The sequence below is a fragment of the Rhinopithecus roxellana genome, chromosome 8 (genome assembly GCF_007565055.1).
Source record: "Rhinopithecus roxellana isolate Shanxi Qingling chromosome 8, ASM756505v1, whole genome shotgun sequence".
Classification (NCBI taxonomy): Eukaryota; Metazoa; Chordata; class Mammalia; order Primates; family Cercopithecidae; genus Rhinopithecus; species Rhinopithecus roxellana.
The window spans coordinates 19,076,877-19,102,214 of record NC_044556.1 but is presented as its reverse complement, the minus strand read 5'-3'; the positions used below and the strand labels follow the sequence as shown (position 1 = coordinate 19,102,214).

Here is a 25,338-nt window from a genome sequence, read left to right as displayed (position 1 = left end):
TATGTTGCCCAGGCTGGTCTTGAACTCCTGGGCTCAAGCTATCCTCCCGCCTCAGCCTCCCAAAATGCTGGGACTACAGTCATGAGCCATCCCACCCATTCTGAATGCTCACTGTTATACATGTTTTAGGAGCAAGCAGTGTGGTGTGTGAGATGGCATAGCTAAAACCAAAACTGTATTTAGAAGTTGGTTTTAGGCAACCCAACAGTGCCTGCATAGCTTTTCTTAGGAAGAAAACATATCTCTGAACTTTTCTTTCTTTTTTTTTTGAGACAGAATCTCTCACCCAAGCCGGAATGCAGTGGCATGATCTCGGCTCACTGCAGCCTCCGCCCCCTGGGTTCAAGTGATTCTCCTGCTTCGGCCTCCTGAGTAGCTGGGATTATAGGCACCTGCCACCGCACCCGGCTATTTTTTGTATTTTTAGTAGAGACGGGGTTTCACCATGTTGGCCAGGCTGGTCTTCAACTCCTGACCTCATGATCTGCCTGCCTCGGCCTCCCAAAGTGCTGGGATTACAGGTGTAAGCCACCGTGCCCGGCCTTCTCTTTTTGATTTGATTTTTACTAATACGACCTCAACTAGTAGAGATTTGCGTAACTTTCTTAGTCCCTCCAATATTTCTGCAGATTGACTTTGCTGAGATATGGATTAAATTCCTATTATGAAGGGGAGATAATGAAGTGATTTTGACTATCCTTTAAACTTACTGAAGAGGCAAGGCTTGAGCTGATACCTGAAATGTGTTCCCCTAGGCTTGGTACTTTTGTAATAAGGAATATAAGGTCAGAACATATATACTTATAAAGTATGTATACTTATGTATATTCTAACCTTATATTCATATATAGTTATAAAGCATGTCAGTGAGCATTCAGCCTTCTGCACACCCACTCAAAGAATGCAAAGGCTCTAGAGGGAATTTATGATGTGGAATTTCCCAGAGCCAGATAGCGTTAGCATGAGAGAGTCTATCAGTCCAAACCTGGGAAGTAGGATTTCATATTTGAAATTTTCTTTTTCACTATCCCTAAGGAGATTAATTAGATGCCAGTTGACCTCGTGCCTTGTAGTCTTTCTTCTTATCTTGTTTGCAGGCTTTAGTTATGCTCTTAGGTTAACATGCTTAGCTTGACTTGGTCTAGTGCCAGAGGAGTCTTGCTGTCTTTGGTGTACTTTTCCTAAGAGTTGAATTGTGTTGGTTTTTGTTGTTGTTTGACATGGGGTCTTGCTCTGTCACCCAGGCTGGAGTGCAGTGGTGTAATCTTGGCTCACTGCAACCTCCACCTCCCAAGTTCAAGTGATTCTCATGCCTCAGCCTCCTGATTAGCTAGGATTACAAGCGTGTGCCACTACACCTGGCTAATTTTCATATTTTTAGTTGAGATGAGGTTTCACCCTGTTGGGCAGGCTGGTCTCAAACTCCTGACCTCAAATGATCATCCCGCCTTGCGTTCCCCAAAGTGCTGAGATTACAAGTGTGAGCCACTTTGTCTGGCTTGAATTGTGTTGGTTTTATTTTTTTAATTTTATTTATTTATTTATTTAGAGACAGAGTTTCTCTCTTGTTACCCAGGCTGGAGTGCAATGGCGCAATCTCTGCTCACCCCGCACCTCCGCCTCCCAGGTTCAAGCAATTCTGCCTCAGCCTGCCAAGTACCTGGGAATCCAGGCACGAGCCACCACGCCCGGCTAATTTTGTATTTTTAGTAGAGACAGGGTTTCTTCATGTTGTTCAGGCTGGTGTCGAACTCCCAACCTCAGGTGATCCGCCCACCTCAGCCTCCCTAAGTGCTGGGATTACAGGTGTGAGCTACCGCACCTGGCTCTTCACTGTGTTTCTCGATAAGCAATCAAGTGGCCAGAAAACTGGACCATAGTTGGATGGAGATTTGGACATGCTCTGTTGAACTCTGGGGCTATACTGCCTGCCACCTCCACCTGTCTCTGCTTTTCCCAGGGATCCTACAAAACTCACTGAAATCTGACTTGCTTCCTGCTCAGAAGAGCCCAGCTGACTGGGTGCCGTGGGAGATCAGACAGTCAGGCTCGGGCTTTACAGGACACTTTTTTTTTTTTTTTTTTTTTGAGACGGAGTCTTGCTCTGTCCCCGGGGCTGGAGTGCAGTGGCCGGATCTCAGCTCACTGCAAGCTCCGCCTTCCGGGTTTACGCCGTTCTCCTGCCTCAGCCTCCTGAGTAGCTGGGACTACAGGCGCCCGCCACCTCGCCCGGCTAGTTTTTTGTATTTTTAGTAGAGACGGGGTTTCACCGTGTTAGCCAGCCAATCTCCTGACCTCGTGATCCGCCCGTCTCGGCCTCCCAAAGTGCTGGGATTACAGGCTTGAGCCACCGCGCCCGGCCTACAGGACACTTTTAAAAGTACATTATCACAAATTAAATATGATCTATTCAATAAACATGTATTTTGTGCCAGGTCTGGTGCTGGGTGTGGGAATGCAGCAGTGAGTGCTGAAAAGAGATTCATTTTTTGGAGAGGCAGACATCGGAGAGTGCGGTGACAAGGGGACCAGAGAGGGCAATGAGGAGTTAGCCCTTCAGCAAGACTAGACCTTGTGGAGCATGGGCAATCAGAGTGCATGACTCCAGAGTCTAGCTGAAGTCAGGCGGAAGACAAGGAGCCTTGAGGAGACGGCCAAGATCTGGACTTGAGGCTTTGCCTAGGCAAAGAAAGTGGGTGTGGCATTGTAGGCTTGGTGCAAGCATGCATGCAAGGCAGGCGTGGAGCATGAAGGCATGCATTGCGGTTCCATCAGGCATGAGTGGTGGGTGTGACCTTGGAAGGGAGACTCGGGGGTGACTGCCTGCCTCAGCTGCTGTCCTACCAAGCATGGCCTTGAACTCCCTGCCAGGTAAGGAGTAGAGTGCGGTTTGTTCCAGATTTGTACAGCGTAAGTACTTTGTACGTTGCAAAGTATTCTGACCTTTTTTTTTTTTTTTTTTGAGACGGAGTCTTGCTCTGTCTCCCGGGCTGGAGTGCAGTGGCCAGATCTCAGCTCACTGCAAGCTCTGCCTCCCGGGTTCACGCCATTCTCCTGCCTCAGCCTCCCGAGTAGCTGGGACTACAGGCGCCCGCCACCTTGCCTGGCTAGTTTTTTGTATTTTTAGTAGAGATGGGGTTTCACCGTGTTAGCCAGGATGGTCTCGATCTCCTGACCTTGTGATCCGCCCGTCTCAGCCTCCCAAAGTGCTGGGATTACAGGCTTGAGCCACCGCGCCCGGCTGTATTCTGACCTTTCTAAGGTATTTGTACTGGTTTGTTTTGTTTTGTTTTTGAGACACAGTCTCACTCTGTTGCCCAGGCTGGAGTTCAGTTTTCTTTCTCTCTCTCTCTTTTTTTTTTTTTTTTTTTTTTGAGACAGGGTCTTACTTGCCCAGACAGGAGTACAGTGGCACGATCTTGGCTCACTGCAACCTCTGCCTCCCAAGCTCAAGCGATTCTCCTGCCTCATCTTCCTGAGTAGCTGGGATTACAGGCACGTGCCACCACGCCCAGCTAATTTTTGTATTTTTAGTAATGACATGAGGTATCACCATATTGGCCAGGCTGGTCTTGAACTCCTGACCTCAAGTGATCCGCCCGCCTCGGCCTCCCAAAGTGCTGGGATTACAGGCATGAGCCACTGAGCCTGGCCTGCAGTTTTATTTCTTAAGAGCAGGGAACATATCTTCTAAATTTTTGTTTGTACCTAGATCTGTCTCCAGGAGATATATAATATTGCTGACTGCTTTTGTCAGCTAAAATAATCCTTCTAGAACTGAGAATAATCAAGGATAATCTAGTCTATCTTTGGTTAAGGTGTTAGAGTCATTGTTGCTTTCGGGAAGGCTTTTTCAAGTAGTATTCTATTCCATGGGGACTGAAACCTCTGAATATATCTTTAAATCAAATTCCCAAGTAATTTAAAATGATACCTTGCTGAGGAAAGCAGATTGTTCCATAATTTGGGAAAGTAAATTATAGCTAAAATTATCAGCTAAAACATACTGTTGGTAGATACCAGAATGTGGATTATGTTTTTATTCATTTTCATGTTCCTTAGCCCTTATACAAGGACCAGCATATGGTACTCTTCCACAATAAATGTCTGTCCCATAAATATTGAATAAAGGAGGTTGAAGTGGGATCAAGCTCTATGCTTTCACTTTCTGGCATTTTCTATATGACTCTCAATTGTTTTGCTACAGATTTTGAATATTGGTTTAAAAATGATATTCAGAATTTTGGTTTTGGGCTTTTTTGATTTTTGTTTAGGTTAGAAGACTCCTTGGAAGTCAACTGAAAGGATTTACTGTTCTTCCTTTTTTTGGAATTTTATCTCATAAATATTAGCATTTTAAAAAACTCAGATATGTGGCCCGGTGCAGTGGCTGACGCCTATAATCCCAGTAATTTGGGAGGCTGAGGTGGGTGGATCACTTGAAGTCAGGAATTCTAGACCAGTCTGGCCAACATGATGAAACCCTGCCTCTACTAAAAATAGAAAAATTAGCCACGAGTGGTGGCATATACCTGTAATCACCGCTACTCGGGAGGCTGAGGCACGAGAATCACTTGAACCTGGGAGACAGAGGTTGCAGTGAACTGAGATCATGCCACTGCACTCCAGCCTGAGCAACAGAGCAAGACTGTCTCAAAAACAAAAAAATTCAGATATGTGGATTTGGTAGAATATGTCATATACTTTGTTTTTTGTGTTTTTGTTTGTTTGTTTGTTCGTTTATTTTGAGACAGAGTCTTGCTGTGTCTCCCAGGCTGGAGTTTAGTGGCACGATCTTGGCTCACTGCAACCTCCGCCTCCTGGTTTCAAGCGATTGCCTCAGCCTCCCAGGTGGGATTACAAGCGTGTGCCACCATGCCTGGCTAATTTTTGTAATTTTAGTAGAGACGGGGTTTCACCATGATGGCCAGGCTGGTGGCCAGCCTGGTTTTGAACTCCTGACCTCAGGTGATCCACCTGCTTCAGCCTCCCTAAGTGTGGGATTACAGGCATGAGCCCCTGCACCCGGCCATAACGTGTCATATACTTGTTAGACATACCAGCACCAACCCCATTTTTCTCCCCACAGTCCCCATTCTCTGGCTTCCAGTCTATCTCATTATCAGCTCTCTATTGCTTTATAACAAATCACCGCAAGCCTGGCAGCTTAAAACAGCAGATATTTATTATCTCACAGTTTCCTTGGGTCAGGATTCTGGGCACAGCTTAGCTAGGTCCTCTGCTCAGGGTCTCACAGGGCTGCAGTCAAGGTGTTGGCTAGGCTATGTTCCTATGCAGAGCGTGGGGTTCTCTCCCAGTGTGGCATGGTTGATGGAAGAATTCACTTCCTGCAGTTGAAGTAAAAAGGTCCCTGCTTTCTTCCTGGCTGTCAGTTGAGGCTGCTCTCAGCTGTAGAGGCTGCCTGCAGTTGCTGCCACCAGCTCTCATGATATGGCAGTTGGTGCCAGTGGATGACTCCCTACTCGTCTAAGGTGGAGTCTTAGATAACAACTTAACGATGGCACAGATGATACCATCACCTTTGGCACATTGCAACTCACAGGTACTTCCTGAACTCAAGGAAAAAGGATTATACAAGGACATGACTCATTGGGGGTTTCCTTAGGGTATGTCTACCAAGTAAGTGATTTCATCCCCTTGGGGAAGTTCTCATTAGTCAGTCCTCTTTACCTCATTGATTTGCAGCAGCTGCTTGATCGCTGCTAGCTCAAGCACATGCTCAAAGCTTGGGAACTTGTTTTCTTTTCATAATAAACCACAGAAACTATGAAATTACTTTGTATGCGTTAAAAAGTGCTTTCTACTATATCTAAAGTAAAATATTTTATGGCCGGGCGCGGTGGCTCAAGCCTGTAATTCCAGCACTTTGGGAGGCCGAGACGGGCGGATCACGAGGTCAGGAGATCGAGATCATCCTGGCAAACACAGTGAAACCCCGTCACTACTAAAAAATACAAAAAACTAGCCGGGTGAGGTGGCGGGCGCCTGTAGTCCCAGCCACTCGGGAGGCTGAGGCAGGAGAATGGCGTGAACCTGGGAGGCGGAGCTTGCAGTGAGCTGAGATCTGGCCACTGCACTCCATCCTGGGTGACAGAGCGAGACTCTGTCTCAAAAAAAAAAAAAAAAAAAAAATTTATAAGGAGAAAACTGGTAAAAAAAAAAAAAAAAAAAAAACTTAGAGCCTTTGCAAAAGCAGAAGAGCCAACTTCATTTTCTTTCCTTTTATGGTTTTTTTTTTTTTTTTTTGAGGCAGAGTCTGGCTGTGTCGCCCAGGCTGGAGTGCAGTGGCCGGATCTCACTCAGCTCACTGCAAGCTCTGCCTTCCGGGTTTACGCCATTCTCCTGCCTCAGCCTCCCGAGTAGCTGGGACTACACGCACCTGCCACCTCGCCCGGCTAGTTTTTGTATTGTTTTTTAGTAGAGACGGGGTTTCACCATGTTCGCCAGGATGGTCTCGATCACCTGACCTCGTGATCCGCCCGTCTCGGCCTCCCAAAGTGCTGGGATTACAGGCTTGAGCCACCACGCCCGGCCCCTTTTATTGTTAAAATTAAGTTTCCAGGCAAGAAACAGGGGCTCATGCCTTTAATACTAACACTTTGTGAGGCCAAAATGGGAGGATTACTTGAGCCCAGGAGTTTGAGACCAGTCTGGACAACACAGGGAGAATCCGTCTCTGTTTTAGTTATTGTTTTAGTTATTTATTTAGTTATTTATTTATTTATGCGACAGGGTCTCACTCTGACACCCAGGCTGGAATATAGTGGTGTTGATCACAGCTCACTGTAGCCTTGACCTCCTGAGTTCAAGCAGTCCTCCCACCTCAGCCTCCCTAGTAGCTGGGACTACAGGCACATGCCACCACACCCAGATAATTTATTTTTTGTATTATTATTATTATTATTTGAAACAGAGTCTTGTTCTGTCACCAGGCTGGAGTGCAGTGACGCAATCTCAGCTCACTGCAACCTCCTTCTCCCAGGCTCAAGTGATTCTCCTGCGTCAGCCTCCTGAGTAGCTGGGACTACAGGTGTGTGCCACCATGCCCAGCTGAATTTTGTATTTTTAGTAGAGACGGGGTTTCACCACGTTGGCCAGGATGGTCTCGATCTTTTGGCCTCATGATCCGCCCGCCTCAGCCTCCCAAAGTGCTGGGATTATAGGCGTGAGCCACTGTGCCCGACAATTTTTTGTGTTTCTTATAGAGATGGGGTTTCACCATGTTCCCCAGGTTTCTTCTATTTTTATATTAAAATATATTTTTTTAAAGAGAAAAAGTTAAATTTCCAGAAGATGAGCTATAACCAGAGTCCATTTTAATTAATGTTAATACCGCTACTGTGGAAAGAAAATGTTTAATATTTTAAGCTGAATATCTCATGTGATCAATGACTGTATACCTTATAAGAAAGACTAACGTGGCCGGGCACAGTGGCTCACACCTGTAATCCTAGCACTTTGGGAGGCCGAGGCAGGTGGATCACAAGGTCAGGAGATCAAGACCATCCTGGCTAACACAGTGAAACCCCGTCTCTACTAAAAATACAAAAAAGTAGCCGAGTGTGGTGGCACGCACCTGTAGTTCCAGCTACTCAGGAGGCTGAGACAGGAAAATCACTTGAACCTGGGAGGTGGAGGTTGCAATGAGCCAAGACTGCGCTACTGTGCTCCAGCCTGGGCAACAGAGCGAGTCTCCATCTCAAAAAATAAAAATAAATAAGAAAGACTAACATTCAGGTTTAAGATTTTCGGAAGTTCGTATCTCATCTCATCCCCCATAATCATTTTATATTTGAAGTTCAGAGACAAAGATTTTAGTTCTGCACCCCAGTTGTATTCCTTTTTTTTTTTTTTTTTTGAGACGGAGTCTCGCTCTGTTGCCCAGGCTGGGCAGTGGCTGGATCTCAGCTCACTGCAAGCTCCGCCTCCCGGGTTCACGCCATTCTCCTGCCTCAGCCTCCCGAGTGGCTGGGACTACAGGCGCCTGCCACCTCGCCCGGCTAGGTTTTTTTTTTGTATTTTTTAGTAGAGACGGGGTTTCACCGTGTTAGCCAGGATGGTCTCGATCTCCTGACCTCGTGATCCGCCTGTCTCGGCCTCCCAAAGTGCTGGGATTACAGGCTTGAGCCACCGCGCCTGGCCTTTTTTTTTTTTTTTTTTTTGAGATGGAATCTTGCTCTGTTGCCCAGGCTGGAGTGCAGTGATGTGATCTTGGCTCACTGCAACCTCCACCTCCTGGGTTTAAGTGATTCTTGTGCCTCAGCAAGTAGCTAGGATTACAGGTGTACACCACCATGCCCATCTAAGTTTTTGCATTTTTAGGAGAGACAAGATTTTGCCATGTTGGCCAGGCTGGTCTCAAACTCCTGAGCTCAAGTGATCCGTCCATCTCGGCCTCCTAAAGTGCTGAGATTACAGGCATGAGCCATCGTGCCGGCCTCTCATGGTGTTAATCAAATCTGATTTCTGTTGTGAAGTTATTGATTTTCAGATACATTATTCAGCTGTGGCTTTTAATAATGGATCTTTTAATAATGGATGCTTGAATGACAGAGTTACAGGATTTAAAATCATCATAATAGTAAATGTTAATAGCATAGTACTCATCAAAGTTGTTCACAGAAGTTCTGCTACACGCACATACCAGTTACCCTATTCTTTTTTTTTTTTTTTTTTTTGAGACTGAGTCTCACTCCCTGGGATGCAGTGGCGTGATCTCAGCTCTCTGCAACCTCCACCCCCTGGGTTCAAGCAAATTATCCTGCCTCATCCTCCTGAGTAGCTGGGATTACAGGCACACTCCATCACACCCGGCTGATTTTTGTATTTTTAGCAGAGACATTGTCTCACTATGTTGGCCAGGCTGGTCTTGAACTCCTGACTTCAAGTGATCTGCCCACATCAGTCTCCCAAAGTGCTGGGATTACAGGCATGAGCCACTGTGCCTGGCCAGTTACCCTATCCTTGCATTATCAAATTCTCTCTCTAGACTGGCTTTTTGGCATATAAACATGTGCTAGTACCTCCTATCTTTAAGAACAGTCAAAGACAACAGGCTGGGCATGGTGGCTCACGTCTATAATCTAAGCACTTTGGGAGGCTGAGGCCGGTGTATCATTTGAAGCCAGGAATTCAAGACCAGCCTGGCCAACATGCCAAAACCCCGTCTCTACTATAAATACAAAAATTAGTTGTGTGTGGTGGCAAGCATCTGTAATCCCAGCTGCTCTGGAGGTCGAGGCGGGGGAATCACCTGAAGCCACGAGGTGGAGGTTGCAGTGAGCCATGATTGCACCACTGCACTCCAGCCTGAGCGATAGAGTAAAAGTCTGTCTTAAAAAAAAAAAAAGAAAAGAAAAAAAGAAAAAAACCTCCTTTGACTTACCACTTGGCGTTGCTTTGTACTCGGAATTTGTTTTAATGAGGTATGGTAAGATGACAAACATGGAGACAACTGCTCTGTTGAAAGGGAAGTTTATTACTTACAGCTCCAGAGGAGGGGGCACACCATGCCATGCAGGGCCACATGGGGAAGCACCTGGGTCAGTGGGCGACAGTGGAGGGAGGGAAAACACGGCCCAGAACTTTTAAAGTGATTTCCTCAGGAAGGAACAGGCATGGCATGGCAGGCAAGTTTGAGCAAGCTTAGGTTAGATAGTTTAAATAACTTTGGCAGGCTCTGTGCTAGAGTGGTCTCTAGTTGGTCAGTACCTGGCCCTGGGGTGATTTAGGGCTGGGAAATTATTGGCTTTGTGTGTCGGCATTAAATGAAGATGATTGGGAATGTGGGCTTTTGATTGGTTGATTTGCATATGAACGGCATGTTCTTTGGGAAGTTGTTTGCTGTCTGTAGTAATAAGCTAGTCCTGGGAAAGGCAGTCTCTCCAAGCCCCAGAATGTCAAAGCAAGATAAAAAAAAACATAATTAATAGTCCAGGCTCATGCCTATAATCCCAATACTTTGAGGGGCCAAGGTGGGAGGATCTCTTGAGTCTAGGAGTTCAAGAACAGCCTGGGCAATATAGTGAGACTTCAGCTCTGCAAAAGTATTTCTTAAAAATTAGCCAGGCGTGGTAGCACCACTTGTAGTCCCAGCTACTCAGGAGGCTGAGGAGGGAGGATTGCTTGTGTTCGAGCACAACATGGCCACTACAGTCCAGCCTGGGCAACAGAGCGAGACCCTGTCTCAAAAAGAAAAAGAAGAAAGCATGATTAACACACACCCTGTCTTTTGGCACCTGTTATGTTTGTTTGATCTCCCTTATGATAAACATCAAAGACTTTGTGATTGCTGTTTCCGCTTCCTCTTCACCTCCACATTCTCTTCCAACCTTGTTTCCCTGCTGCTGAGCTACCTATGACCTTCATGTTACTAAATCTGAATTCTCTTTATCATTTATATATTTATTTATTAGAGACAGGTTCTTGCTATGTTGCCCAGACTGGTCTTGAACTCCTGAGCTCAGGCGATCCTCCCACCTCAGCCTCCCATAGTGCTGGGATTACAGGCATGAGCTACCGCGCCCCACCTCAGATTCTCTTCTGGGTTCTTCTTCTGCTTGATCTCTCAGCAGCATTTCTCACAGGCTACTGTTCTCTCCATGAAATTCTTCTCTTGGCCGAGTGCAGTCTGGGCAACATAACGAGACCCCGTCTCTACAACAAATACAAAATGTAGCCAGGCGTGTTGGTGTGTGCCTCTTGTCCCAGCTCATTGTCTTGCCATGTTGCCCAGGCTGGTCTCAAACTCCTGACCTCCAGCCATCTGCCTGCCTCGGCCTCCCAAAGTGCTGCAATTATAGGCATGAGCCACCGATTTTACATTTCTGTAGGTCAGAAAGCCAACATGGGCACTCTGGGCTAAAATCAAGGTGTTGCCCATTGTTCCTTGCCTTTTCCAGCCCATTGAGGCCACCTGCATTCTTTGCTCGTGGTCCCCTCCTCCATGATAAAGGCCAGCAACATAGCATCTCTCCAACCCTTACATCATCAAGACTTTCTCTGCCCACATCTGGGAAAGGTTCTCTATTTTTTTTTTTTTCTTAAGACGGAGTCTCGCTCTGTCGCCTAGGCTGGACTGCAGTGGCCAGATCTCAGCTCACTGCAAGCTCCGCCTGCTGGGTTTACGCCATTCTCCTGCCTCAGCCTCCCGAGTAGCTGGGACTACAGGCGCCCGCCACCTTGCCTGGCTAGTTTTTTGTATTTTTTAGTAGAGACGGGGTTTCCCCGTGTTAGCCAGGATGGTCTCAATCTGCTGACCTCATGATCCACCCGTCTCGGCCTCCCAAAGTGCTGGGATTACAGGGGTTCTCTACTTTTAAGGGTCATGTGATGACAGTAGGCCCACCCAGATAATCCAGGTTAATCTCTCCATCTCAGGGTCCTTAACCTTAATTACATTGGCAGAATTATTTTTCCCATGTTTTGTAACCATATTTAGGGTTCTGAGGATTAGCATGTGGACCCTTTTGGGAGCCATTATCCTGCCAACCACAGTTGCCATCCCAAGCGAGCAAAAACCAGAGTTGTCCCCATGACTTTCAAGGCCCTTAGAATCAATCTCCACTTGCCACTCTAGCTCTCTCCCTCACTCCTAACGCTCAGCACCCTGGTCTCAAATAGCCAGTACTGAACCCATTGTGTTCCCACAGGGCCTTTATGCTTGGCTGTTTCTTCTGCCTAAACCATACCTCTCTCCAGCCCTTTTCTTGGTTGATTTCTCCTTCTCATTCTGATCTCAGCTTTGATGTCACCTCAGAGACATGGAAATTCCAAAAAGCCTTCTAACCATCACTGTCATGTGACCCCAGTTGCCCCAAAGCAACTGCCACGGCTGATGGGTTTCTTGTTGGTGTGTATTTTTGGTGTCTCACTCCCTCCATCTTAACCGCCACGTGTGTAAAAACCTCAGCTGTCGATGTCTCTGATGTCAGAATGGTGTGTGGTACATAGTAGGTACTCAGTAAACACCTGCCAAGTGACACTGGAAGAAGATGATTGGTGCTTTTGCTTATGCACCAGGACAGGCCACTGCAGGATCCATAGCGTGAACACAGATTTCAAGTCATTGGACCTTGACATTTCATAGTTCTTTTCTTTTTCTTTGCTTTTTTTTTTTGAGACAGAGGCTCACTCTGTCACCCAGGCTGGAGTTCAGTGGCGCGATCTCGGCTCACTGCAACCTCTGCTTCCCTGGTTCAAGCAATTCTCCTGTCTCAACCTCCTGAGTAGCTGGGATTACAGGGGTACAACCAACACACCCAGCTTTTTTGTATTTTTAGTAGAGATGGGGTTTCATCATGTTGGCCAGGCTAGTCTCAAACTCCTGACCTCAGGCAATCCATCTGCCTCGGCCTCCCAAAGTGCTGGGATTACAGGCATGAGCCACTGCCTCTGGCTTCTTTTTTTTTTTTTTCTTTTGTCTTAATGACAAGGTCTCTTACGCTGGCTGGAGTACAGTGGCGTGTTCATAGCTCACTACAGCCGCTAACTCACGGGCTCAAGCCATCCTCCTGTCTCAGCCTCCCGAGGGACTGGGACTACAGGTATACCACCATGCCCAGCTAATTTTCAAATTTTTGAAGAGAGTGAGTCTCACCATGTTGCCCAGGCCGATCTTAAATTTCTGGGCTCAAGTGATTCTCCTGCCTTGGCCGCCCAAACTGTTGGGATTACAGACATGAGCCACTAATGCCTTGCAATAGTTTTTGATGAGTTATTTGCATTGCTTAATCTTTAACATATAATGGGAAATGTTTTGAATATTTGTATATTGCTTTATATTATTATTATTATTGTTGAGACAGAGTCTTACTCTATTGCCTAGGCTGGAGTGCAGTGGCACAGTCTTGGCTTACTACAACCTCTGCCTCCCAGGTTTAAGCAGTTCTCCTCACCCACCTGAGTAGCTGGGATTACAGGTACATGACACCATGCCTGGCTAATTTTTTTTTTTTTTTTTTTTTTTTTTTTTGAGATGGAGTCTCACTCTGTCACTCAGGCTAGAGTACAATGGCATGATCTCGGCTCACTGCAACCTCTGCCTCCCGGGTTCAAGCAGTTCTCCTGCCTCAGCCTCCTGAGTAACTGGAATTACAGGTGTGCACCACCATGCCTGACTAATTTTTGTATTTTTAGTAGAGACAGGGTTTCACCATGATGGCCAGCCTGGTCTCGAACTCCTGACCTCAGGCAATCCGCCCACCTTGGCCTCCCAAAGTTCTGGGATTATAGGCATGAGCCACCATGCCTAGCCAATTTTTGTATTTTTAATAGAGACAGGGTTTTACCATGTTGGCCAGGCTGGTCTCAAACTCCTGACCTCAAGTGATCTGCCCGCCTCAACCTCCCAAAGTGCTGGGATTACAGGCATGAGCCACCAGGCCTGGCCTTTATGTTGATTTTGTGCAAATCAAATTCATGAAATGTGATTGTACTGCATTTTCTTAAGGCAGCTTATCTACAGTCAGAGTGGCAGACCTCTTTTGGTTTGATTTCTCAATATGGAAGATCTTTACTCTTGGGGATAAAATGATGACTGTTCTTTTCTCACACCCTCCTCTGTCACCTCCCTTTCAGAAAGCATGCTCTGAATTGCCATCGGATGAAGCCTGCTCTGTTCAGCGTGCTCTGTGAGATCAAGGAAAAGACAGGTAGGCTGTTTAGAAGACACTTCCTGGCCGGGCACGGTGGCTTATGCCTGTAATCCCAGCACTTTCAGAGGCCGAGGCGGGCAGATCACCTGAGGTCAGATTCGAGACCAGCCCAACCAACATGGAGAAACCCTGTCTCTATTAAAAATACAAAAATTAGCCAAGCGTGGTAACACATGCCTGTAATCCCAGCTACTTGGGGGGCTAAGGCAGGAGAGTCGCTTGAACCTGGGAGGCGGAGGTTACGGTGAGCCGAGATGACGCCACTGCACTCCAGCCTGGGCAACAACAGCGAAACTCTGTTACCAAAAAAAAAACCACTTCCTATGTGTGTTTAGAGCTGGGGCAGCCACACACACCTCTGATCTTGTAACTCAGCCCTGATGTGCATGGTGGGCAATTTTGCTCATCCCTTCTGTCTTGCAGAAGACCGCTAGGATGTTTTCTTTCTGCCTTATTGCCCTGGTTTCTGGTATGCACACTGATTTATTTTGTAGTTTATAACTGAGAAATACTGTTGCAAATCAGTAACAAGCAGCTGCATTCTAGGTTGAAGATCTAAGAGGTACTTAGCATTCAGTTATACAGAAAAAGCAAAAATGACAGACTTAGGGAAGTTGAATAAGAACAATTTTGTCAGCTGGGCACGATGGCTCACACCTGTAATCCCAGCACTTTGGGAGGCCGAGGCAGGTGGATCACAAAGTCAGGTGTTCAAGACCAGCCTGGCCAAGATGGTGAAACCCCGTCTCTACTAAAAATACAAAATTAGCCGGGTGTGGTGGTGCATGCCTGTAATCCCAGCTACTTGGGTGGCTGAGGCAGGAGAATCGCCTCAGGAGAATCCTGAACCTAGAAGGCGGAGGTTGCAGTGAGCCGAGATTGCGCCATTGCACTCCAGCCTGGGCAACAAGAGTAAGACTCCGTCTCAAAAAAAAAAAAAAAAGAAAGAAAAGAAAAGTTGAAAAAATAGCACAGAGTTCTCATATCTCCTTCTTTGGGCTTCCTATCTCGTCAACACCTTCAGAGCCATAGTACCAATATGGAAACCAGGAAATTACGTTGAGTACGGAGCTCTTTAACTGAACTACAGACCTCATTTGGAGTTCCCCAGTTTTTGCCCTAATGCCCTTTTCTGCCCTGAATCCCACATTGTATTTAGTCATCATGTCTCTTTGGTCTCCTGTGATCTGTGACCTTGTCATCCATGAACGATGTTGACCATTTTAAGGAGAAGCGCTCAGTCATTTTGTAGAACATCTGTCAGTGCGGTTTGTCTGACGTTTCCTGTAGATTGAACCGAAGTTGTGTGTTTGTGGCCAGAGTCCCACAGAGGTGATGTGTGTGTCCTCGGCACATTGTGTCGGGGAAAACATGCTGTCAATATGTCCTGTCACTGCTACCATTGACCTTGATCACTTGGTCAAGGTTAATAACAATTTGAAAATAGCTTACAAGTGGGGCCACCAAATAAGGTATTTAAATCAATGGTCGTCTGCACAAAGGGTCACTTGATTTCTTCGAGTGAGTTGGTCTCTTGAGGTCAATTATTTGAATTTTGTGTGTCACTTCAGAGCATAGCACTTCATATATGCAGAGGCTTCTGGAAAGTGTGTGTATATGTTGTATAAAAGTGTGTTTCTTTCTGAACACTGTTTTGGTGCAAGATTGATGTGTACTTGACATATACAGTGATTGAGAACAGCAAGAGGGTCTGGATCCTGCCTCCACCTCTGGCTGCATGACCCTGGTCCTTGGCTGAACCTTGCTGTGTTCCTGGCCCTCCTCTGATTTGGGGGCAATAATAATACTTAGCTCGTGGTTACTGAGGACTGTTGAGGACTGTGTGAATTCATATATGTAAGCATGTCTCCTGCCCAGCTGTCAGAAGGGATGTGGTAACTAAATGAGAAATTCAAGTTTAAATCTACATTTAAGGTTCACCTAAATGCTATGAGGACATGATGTCCCTAACCCTCACCAGTGTGAATTTATTTTTATTTTTATTTTTTTGAGATGGAGTTTCACTCTTGTTGCCCAGGCTGGAGTGCAATGGCGCGATCTTGGTTCACTGCAAACTCCGCCTCCTGGGTTCAAGCGATTCTTTTGCCTCAGCCTCCCAAATAGCTGGGATTACAGGTGCCCGCCACCACACCCAGCTAATTTTTTGTATTTTTTATTAGGGATGGGGTTTCACCATGTTAGCAGGCTGGTCTTGAACTCCTGACCTCAGGTGATCCGCCTGCCTCTGCCTCTCAAAGTGCTGGGATTATAGGTGTGAGCCACCACACCTGGGCTTTTGTTTTTGGAGACAGGGTCTCACTCTGTCACCCAGGCTAGAGGGCAGTGACATAATCTCGGCCCACTTCAGCCTCTTGGGTGGGTGATCCTCCCACTCCATCCTCCCAAGTAGCTGGGACTACAGGTGCAAGCCAACTTGCCCAGCTAATTTTTGTATTTTTTGTAGAGAGAGAATTTTGTCATGTTGCCCAGGTTGGTCTCAAACTCCTGGCCTCCCAAAATGCTGGGATTATGTGCGTAAGCCACTGTGCCCAACCAGGCTTGTATTCTGTTCTGCCTCTGCCTGCTTCACCCAGTCCTCTAAGGAGCCCTGATTCCTTTCAGAGTAAATCTTGGCCCTTGCTGTGCTCATTGCTGTGGGGGTGTTGCTGCTCTTGGACACTCTTAGGACACAGAGCTAAGGCATATTTGTGGGTTATTACAGATGTGTGTGTACATACACACATGTGCGCACACATTCACATCTGTTCTCGTATGTCTGTATATGTTAAAAACCATGCGTTCATTACAATATCTTTATTTTTGTTTATTTATTCATTCATTCATTCATTCATTCTCACTCTCTTGCCCAGCCTGGAGTGCAGTGGTGCAATCTCAGCCTCCCAGGTTCAAGCATTTCTCCTGCCTCAGCCTCCGAGTAGCTGGGATTATGGTGTGCACCACCACGCCTGGCTAATTTTGTATTTTTAGTAGAGACAGGGTTTCATCATGTTGGCCAGACTCGTCTCAAACTCCTGACCTCAAGTGACCCGCCTGCCTCAGCCTCCCAAAGTGCTGGGATTACAGATGTGAGCCACCGCGCCCAGCTTATTTTTATTTTTGAGACAGGGTCTCGTGCTGTCACCAGGCTGGAATGCAATGGTGAAGTCACAACTCATTGCAGCCTCAACCTCCTGGGCTCAAGCAATCCTCCCACCTTGGCCTCTCAAAGGGCTGGGATTACTTGCGTGAGCCACTGCACCTGGCCCATTCCAATATCTTTAATTCTAGTTCACCACAGGGTTCCCACTATTTTTCTCTCATTCCAGGTTTGTTACTCCTTTCTCCAACAGCGAGAGCCTGCTCCTGTTGTCCTCAGTACTTTTGCTTGTGTAATCCATCTCTCACCTCCTTCACCCCCAAGTATACTTAATCCCCCAGCCAAGCAGACCCCTCTTCGTCCCCACCCCCCAGTAGACTGATGCTGCTGACAGCCTCCACGTGATCCACCCCCTTTGGTCTCCAACACCCAGTGCCAGGTCATCCTCCCTGACAGGGCCAGTTGCTGGGCTGTGATGCCCCTGGCTTCCTGCCCACCTCAGATGCCTCTCAGGGGTGTGTGAATATTTGATGACCTATCTTACCTGTTCCTTATTTAAATTGTGGGAAGCAGGTGCTATGGAAATTGAAACACAATGGTTAGGCTTTCCTGGGGAACCAGACACACAAGTTTCTTGTTAGCAGGGAACTGGTTTTAAGCAAATTTGCCCTCAACTCCCTGGCAGCACTCCCTGCTGGTGCTTCAGCATTCGTATGGTGAGCTGGACAAGCGGGGACCCTGCACCCGAACAAGCCCCAAGTCCTGTGGGCTGAGGGAAACTGCTCAGAGAGGACACGGTCAGTGTGTATCCACCCCCTGGAGACGCTGGCTGTAGTCACATGTTCCTTAGTATTGTGGAATTGTGTAATGTTGGCCCATTTCACTTTTCACCTAATAAAAATAAGTCAGTGTCAGGACCACCTGCTGAGGCATGTGTACCACTAGGCACAGGCAGCCCAAGTTGTCCCCTGCTCACCCCTGACCCTGACCCCAGGAAGCAGCCTTTGGGGGCTCCCCACTGCCCACAGCGGGTGTTTAGCAATGCAACATCTGGAATTTAGTAATAATAAAAAGCTATTTTAAAAAGTACTTTTAAGGCTGGTGCCATGACTTACACCTATAATCCCAGCACTTTGGGAGGCCAAGATGGGTGGACCACCTGAGATCGGGAGTTCGAGACCAGCCTGACCAACATGGTGAAACCCCGTCTCTACTAAAAATGCAAAAATTAGCCAGGCGTGGTGGCATGTGCCTGTAATCCCAGTTACTCAGGAGGCTGAGGCAGGAGAATCGCTTGAACCCAGGAGGCGAAGGTTGCAGTGAGACAACATGTGCCACTGCACTCCAGCCTGGGCAACAGAGTGAGACCCTGTCTAAAAAAAAAGAAGTACTTTAATCAACTGTAGTGTCAGGAAGCTGTCATTCTTGACCTTCTTCCTACCAGTGAGCTGCTGGGGCTGAATGAGAAACTGGTTTTTGAGAGTGTGGGTGTTCAACCTGGGCACGCCTCTTCATAATTCCATCTGCCCCTGTGTGGGTGTGACTGCATGAGTCTGTTAGTCTCAAATTCAGCAGTTTCAGGAGGGAAAACAAGAGTTGATAACAACTGTTGCCAGTGCAGCCAAGATGTCTGTACATTTCAACCCCTGGCATGGCCCTGCCCCCCCATCCTCCTAGGCTTTGAGGGCCATGCTGAGGACATTTTTTGTTTTTAGACAGAGTTTCACTCTTGTTGCTGAGGCTGGAGTGCAATGGCGTGATCTCGGCTCACTGCAACCTCCGCCTCCCAGGTTCAAGCAATTCTCCTACCTCAGCCTCCCGAGTAGCTGGGATTACAGGCATCTGCCACCATACCCAGGTAATTGTTTGTATTTAGTAGAGAGAGGGTTTCTTTTTTTTTTTTTTTGAGATGGAGTCTCGCTCTGTCGCCCAGGCTGGAGTGCAGTGGCCGGATCTCAGCTCACTGCAAGCTTCACCTCCCAGGTTTACGCCATTCTCCTGCCTCAGCCTCCCGAGTAGCTGGGACTACAGGCGCCCACCACCTCGCCCGGCTAGTTTTTGTATTTTTTAGTAGAGACGGGGTTTCACCGTGTTAGCCAGGATGGTCTCGATCTGCTGACCTCGTGATCCACCCGTCTCGGCCTCCCAAAGTGCTGGGATTACAGGCTTGAGCCACCACGCCCGGCTGAGGGTTTCACCATGTTGGTCAGGCTGGTCTCCAACTCCCAACCTCAGGTGATCCGCCCACCTCAACCTCCCAAAGCACTGGGATTACAGCCATGCGCCATCACGCCCAGTGACATTTTTAATTAATTAATTAATTATTTATTTAAATTAAGACACAGAGCCTCACTGTGTTGCCCAGACTGGCCTCAAACTCCTGGGCTTAAGTGATCCTCCCACCTCAGCTTCCCCAGTGGCTGGGATCACAGGCACACACCGCCACGTCCAGGGGTCGCTGAGGACTTTTTTTTGGGGGATGAGGTCTTAGTATGTTGCCCAGATTGGCCTTGAACTCCTGAGCTCAAGTGATCCTCCTGCCTCAGCCTCCCAAGGTGTGGGGTTACAGGCATGCGCCACTGCACCTGGCCACTCACGACTTTTGTTTCCTCTAAGCTGAGTCCCAAGGCCACTGCAGGGCTCAGAGCATAGGCCACCTGGGCATTTCCTTGGAAACTAATGCTTTCTTCCCACTGACTGGCTCAAATGACTGGGAACGGGGTATGTTTTGGGGTGCAATAGGACAGGGATGAGACAGCAACTGCTCCTCCCCAAAATGCACAAGCCCGGAGCTGGGGGCTGCCTGTTCCTGAGTGTCACCTGGAGTGTTTTCAGATGTCTTTTTACATCAGAAGTGGTCAGTGAGTGCTGCGGGTCCCACCTGTGGGCCACCGGTCTTGATGTGAGGAACACCTCAGCCTTCTAGTCTCAGAGACAAGACAGGAAAGTAAACAGGATCTCAATTCTGCTCCATCTGTCCCCATCCCGTGACCAGGAATGGCCAAGTCTTAGCCCAGAGGAAACCGTTCATGGTCCTGATCCTGCACCCTGTGGTACCCACGGGCCACCTATCAAAGGGCAATCCCATGAGGCGAGGTCTTGGCGTGCTTCTGGATGTAACCCACAGTTCTCACATTGCCCTCTGGCTGAAGTCTGTAGCAGGCCTTGTAGTAAAGACCAAACTTCCACAGAGCATTTAAAGCCTGGTGGGGCAGGACATGGTGGCTCACACCTATAATCTCAGTACTTTGGAAGGCCAAGGTGGGAGGATCGCTGGAGCCCAGGAGTATGAGACCAGCCTGGGCAACACAGTAAGACCCCATCTCTACAACAACAACAACAAAAAGATTAAGTCTGGTGGGTATTGATGGAGCCTGGGCAGGCAGCTCGGGCCTTCCTCGAGTTGTTCCCCAGAGCCCTGCACAGCCTGGGGCAGACCCTGTTTCTCCTGTTTTACAGATGGGCAGTGGGAAGCTCTAAGAGACAGGGGCCTCCCCAGGGCACACCAGTCACCCACAGCCAGGCTGCATGCTGCACCCCCATATGCTGTCCTCACTTGTGAAAGGGACCCAGGGCCTGTCCCTCATGGCCTGCGCTCATGGGCCCCACACACCCACCTGTGTCATCTGAACAATGACCATTCCTGGCCAGCGCAGGGTCTAGGATGCGCTATGTTCTCAGGGTCTGTCCTGGTGCCTTTGTTTTTGTTGAATGAAGAACTGTTGTTGGTGACTGATACATATTAACTGAAATCCCTTTCATCCAGTTCCCCTTATGATGTTCAGAAGATTCAGTGTCTGGGGGCCTGACTTAGAACACAGGGCTTATCACTCACAGCAGCCTGAAAAGAAAGTGGTCCTCCGTGTAAACCTGGCATCACTGGATGCACTGCCAGCACTCCCTGGCGAACCCAAGGAATGGCCTGTCGGAGGTATGCAGGCAGGTGCCTCAAAGCTTATCTCCTGGGGTCAGCTTCATCGCACCACAGTGCCTGGGCGCTCCTGCCCTGAGTTGGTCTCCGAAGGCCAAGGACATCCTCAACGTATGCATTTCCTCCCAAACCCTCCTTCCCAGAAACAGCTGTCTTCCTCGGTGTCTGGAGGAGCTGTTCTGAGGAGAACAAAATAAACCCTTATTAGTTGCAGAGCTTTGAATTTAGCTGGGAGGACCAGATACTGGCCACAGTCCCTTTGCTGAGATGCTGGGACTAGGTATCTTGCAGAATTCAAAAGCATTGGATTTAAGATTTGTCACGTTGGCCAGGTACAGTAGCTCACGCCTGTAATCCCAGCACTTTGGGAGGCTGAGGCAGGCTGATCATCTGAGGTCAAGAGTTCAAGACCAGCCTGGCCAATATGGTGACCCACCCCCACCCCTCTCTCACCCACCCATCTCTACTGAAAATACAAAAACTAGTCGGGCATGGTGGCAGGTGCCTGTAATCCTAGCTACATGGGAGGCTGAGGCAGAAGAATCACTTGAACCCAGGATGTGAGGGTTTACAGTGAGCTGAGATCATACCTCTGTACCCCAGCCTGGGTGACAGAGTGAGACTCTGCCTCTAAAAAAAATAAAAATAAAAAATAAAGTTTGTCACATCGATGTTCCCAGTGAGGACTCAGGTGTGGCCTGAATTCACACAGTGGTGTTTGGCACCAGAGCAGGGACAGCCTGGCACATTGGAATGGCTCAGGCTTTACCTCCACGTGAGCATGAGTGACAGCTTGTGTGAAAACTTCGGATCTTAGATCTTGAGCGGGCAGGCAGCTTCAAGACAGCGTGCTGAGCCCCAGAGGCCCCTTGCAGACCCACCCGGCCATCCCATCCTGGGCGGTTCTCAAAAGGGGGCCTGCTTTGCCTTCTCTACCCTGTGACTGTGTCTCTGGGGAACAAGAAGTTTCTCAGCCAGGCCTGTTGTGCTGCAGGAATTCTTGCTGTGCCATAGGAGTGCACAGAGCCCCGTTCAGAGGAGCAAATGTAAATAATGCATAACATCAGGGAATGCCTTTTTGTCTTCCTGACTGATGATTGGCCTTGCTAGTAGTTGGCAGGCATAAGCCATTCTCATTCTCTCCCTTCCTCATCAGCTAGTCAGGTCTGTTACAATTACAGAATGGGGTTCTGTAGGTTCAGCCAGGAAGCTGTGGTGTCATGGTGCTCATGGGGGTTCCTTGGTCCCAGCAGTCACCCTAAGGCCCACGAGTCACCTATCTGGAACTGAGATCCTTTTTCTAATTAGCTGTACCCTGGGGCTGAGTCCCATGTACATTTCTTTAGGGTTCTTCTGGGAGTAGACCCCCAGGAGCTGGGGGACTTATTCTCCAGGTTGATTAGAGTGTCCTTTCCTCCCCTCAGTCTCAGGGTAACTCACGAATCGAGCCCCTGAGTCTGATCAGCCAGGTGGCTCCAGACACTCACCGCAGGGCTGTTTACATTTGAATTAATTAAAACCAAATGCAATTAACCAGTGCATTCCTCAGCCACACCAGCGACATTTCAAGTCTCAGCAGCCACACAGGGCTGGTGCCTCCTATAATAGACAGATCTAGAACATTCCATCATTGCCAAAGTATCTGTCTGTTGGACAGACAAATGGATCAGTATATATAAATATACAGATTAAGGAATCTGAAAACAACCTGATGTCCATGATAACTAGAAAAATAAAACGTGTGTCCAGGTGCCGTGGCTCATACTTGTAATTCCAGTATTTTGGGAGGCCGAGGTGGGTGGATCACTTGAGGTCAGGGGTTCGAGACCAGCCTGGCCAACATGGTGAAACCCCATCTCTACTAAAAATATAAAAATTAGCCAAGCGTGGTGGCATATACCCATAATCCCAGCTATTCAGGAGGCTGAGGCATGAGAATCACTTGCACCTGGGAGGCGGAGGTTGCAGTGAGCTGAGATTGAGCCACTTCTCTCTAGCCTGGGTGACAAAGCAAAACTCTGTCTCAAAAAAAAGAAAGAAAACAAAACATGGTCCATCCATCCAATGGCATATTATTCAGCCGTAGAGAGGAATGAAGTATCGGCACAGGCTACAACGTGGATGCACCTCGAAAACATGATGCTTGGTAGGAGAAGCCAGATGCGAAATGTCACATCACGTGCTGTGTGATTTCATCCATATGAAGAGTCCAGATCAGGCAAATCCATAGAGACAGGAAGACTCGTGGTTGTCCCGGGGCTAGGGAGAGGGAGTAGAGAGTGACTGCTCATCGAGGCAGGGTATCTTTAGGGAGGATGAGAATGTTAGCTAGTGGTGGTGGTCGTACAACCTTGGGAATAAACTAAAAACCACTGAATTATTCACTTGAAGCAGGTGAATTTTATGGCATGTTAATTATATCTCAGTAAAGCTCACCTCAAGGACTGAGGGTCTTTGCTAGGGGCAGTATCTAAAACAGTGTGCCTGTAGCTTAAGGCCTTAGTGCACACGCACATTCTTGTGAATTAGCACTTTTTTGCTGCCTTTTAGAGCTTAACCATTGACGGAAACTGTCTTGTGTACTTGCAGTTTTCTGGTTTGTTTTCTGACCTCTGAATCCTTTCCTGGAAGAACAGCATCAAGAAAGCACAGGGCAGATCTGTGGTTCATCTCTGCCCTGTTGTGGGCTTGGCACACCATAGATACTGAGATACTGGGGAACTTCTTTTTTCCTTTTTTCTTTTTTTCTTTTGAGATGGAGTCTCACTCTGTCGCCTAGGCTGGAGTGCAATGGCACAATCTCAGCTCACTGCAACCTTCACTTCCCGGGTTCAAGCAAGTCTCCTGCCTCAGCCTCCCAAGTAGCTAGGATTACAGGTGCCCACCACCACGCCCAGCTAATTTTTGTATTTTTAATAGAGACGAGATTTCACCATGTTGGCCAGGCTGGTCTCAAACTCCTGACCTCAGGTGATCCACCTGCCTCGGCCTCCCAAAGTGCTGGGATTACAGGCAGGAGCAAGTATGAGCCACTGTGCCCGACCAGAATTTTTTTTTCTTTCTTTCTTTTTCTTTGTCTTTTTTTTTTTTTTCTTTGACGGAGTCTCACTCGGTCGCCCAGGCTGGAGTGCAGTGGTGTGATCTCGGCTCACTGCAAACTCTGCCTCCTGGGTTCACGCCATTCTCCTGCCTCCGCCTCCCGTGTAGCTGGGACTACAGGCGCCGGCCATCACACACCACTAATTTTTGGTATTTTTAGTAAAGACGGCGTTTCACCGTGTTAGCCAGGATGGTCTGGATCTCCTGACCTCGTGATCCGCCCACCTCAGCCTCCTAAAGTGCTGGGATTACAGGCGTGAGCCACTGCTCCCGGCCTACTGTTTTAACACTTGTACTGGTGTCATGTTATTTTCATTCTGAGAAATTGGAAACTCTTTCTGTTGCTATTATATTAATAAAGTTGGTATTTATTTTCTGGTAGTCAAAAAACAAAATTTAGCTGGACGGGGTGGCAGGTGCCTGTTTTTCTTTTCTTTTTTTTTGTTTAGTGGAGTCTCACTCTATCACCCAGGCTGGAGTGCAGTGGCGCCATCTCAGCTCACTGTAACCTCCACCTCCTGGGTTCAAGCGATTCTCCTGCCTCAGCCTCCTGAGTAGCTGGGACTACAGGTGCGTGCCACCACGCCCGGCTAATTTTCTGTATTTTTAGTAGAGACAGGGTTTTAATGTGTTAGTCACGATGGTCCTGATCTCCTGACTTCGTGATCCATCCACTTCAGCCTCCCAAAGTGCTGGGATTACAGGCATGAACCATTGTGCCCGGCCAAGTGCTGTTTTTCTTAGCTGTGGCCCTTAAATGTTTGCAACTCCTCACAGGGGCCTTGTTTTTCCAGATGTGCTGCCTGGCACATCTGAAAAAATACATATTACAATGTTTTACTGTCTTCCTTTTGCCCTGTTACCACATGCAAGGACAGTAACAGAAAAACAAGCCTAAACCGCATATCATTTTTATTCAGCATCAGCAGTTCATATAATTGTTTATTTGTTTATTTTGTGAGACAGAGTCTTGCTCTGTCACCCAGGCTGGAGTACAGTGGCGTGATCATGGCTCAATGCATTCTTGACTTCCCAGGTTCAGGTGATCCTCCCACCTCAGCCTCTCAAGTAGCTGAGACTACAGATACAAGCCACCTTGTCTGGCTAATTTTTGTATTTCTTGTGGATGGGGGTCTTGCTATGTTGCCCAGGCTGGTCTTGAACTCCTGGGCTTAAGTGATCCTCCCATCTCAGCCCCTCAAAGTGCTAGAATTACAGGCATGAACCACCACACGCTCGGCCTATTTATTTTTTAAATGTACAAAACAGTAGGAACTTTTTTAAAAAATCACCTAATAGTTTATTTCAGAACTGCAGAGTTTTAATTAACAAACATGTAAACATATGGAAATGAAATTAATTTGCATATTTGGTTGTGGTTCCAGCATCTTCATTTCTCACATGTCCGTGTGAAAAGACCACCAAACAGGCTTCGTGTGAGCAACATGGCAGTTTATTTCACCTAGGTGTAGGTGGGCTGAGTCCGAAAAAGGAGTCAGCAAAGGGTGATGGGATTATCATTAGTTCTTATAGGT

General features: G+C 47.6%; 1 protein-coding gene across 1 annotated transcript in view; it reads left to right on the top strand.

Annotated features, from left to right (window-relative positions):
* The window catches only part of PBX4 (PBX homeobox 4), a 57,373-nt gene that overhangs the window by 6,249 nt on the left and 25,786 nt on the right, over nucleotides 1-25,338 (top strand). The window contains exon 2 of the mRNA XM_010386720.2: nucleotides 13,600-13,673. Within this exon, the coding sequence (XP_010385022.2) occupies nucleotides 13,600-13,673 (74 nt within the window). The remainder of the gene's footprint in view (nucleotides 1-13,599; nucleotides 13,674-25,338) is intronic.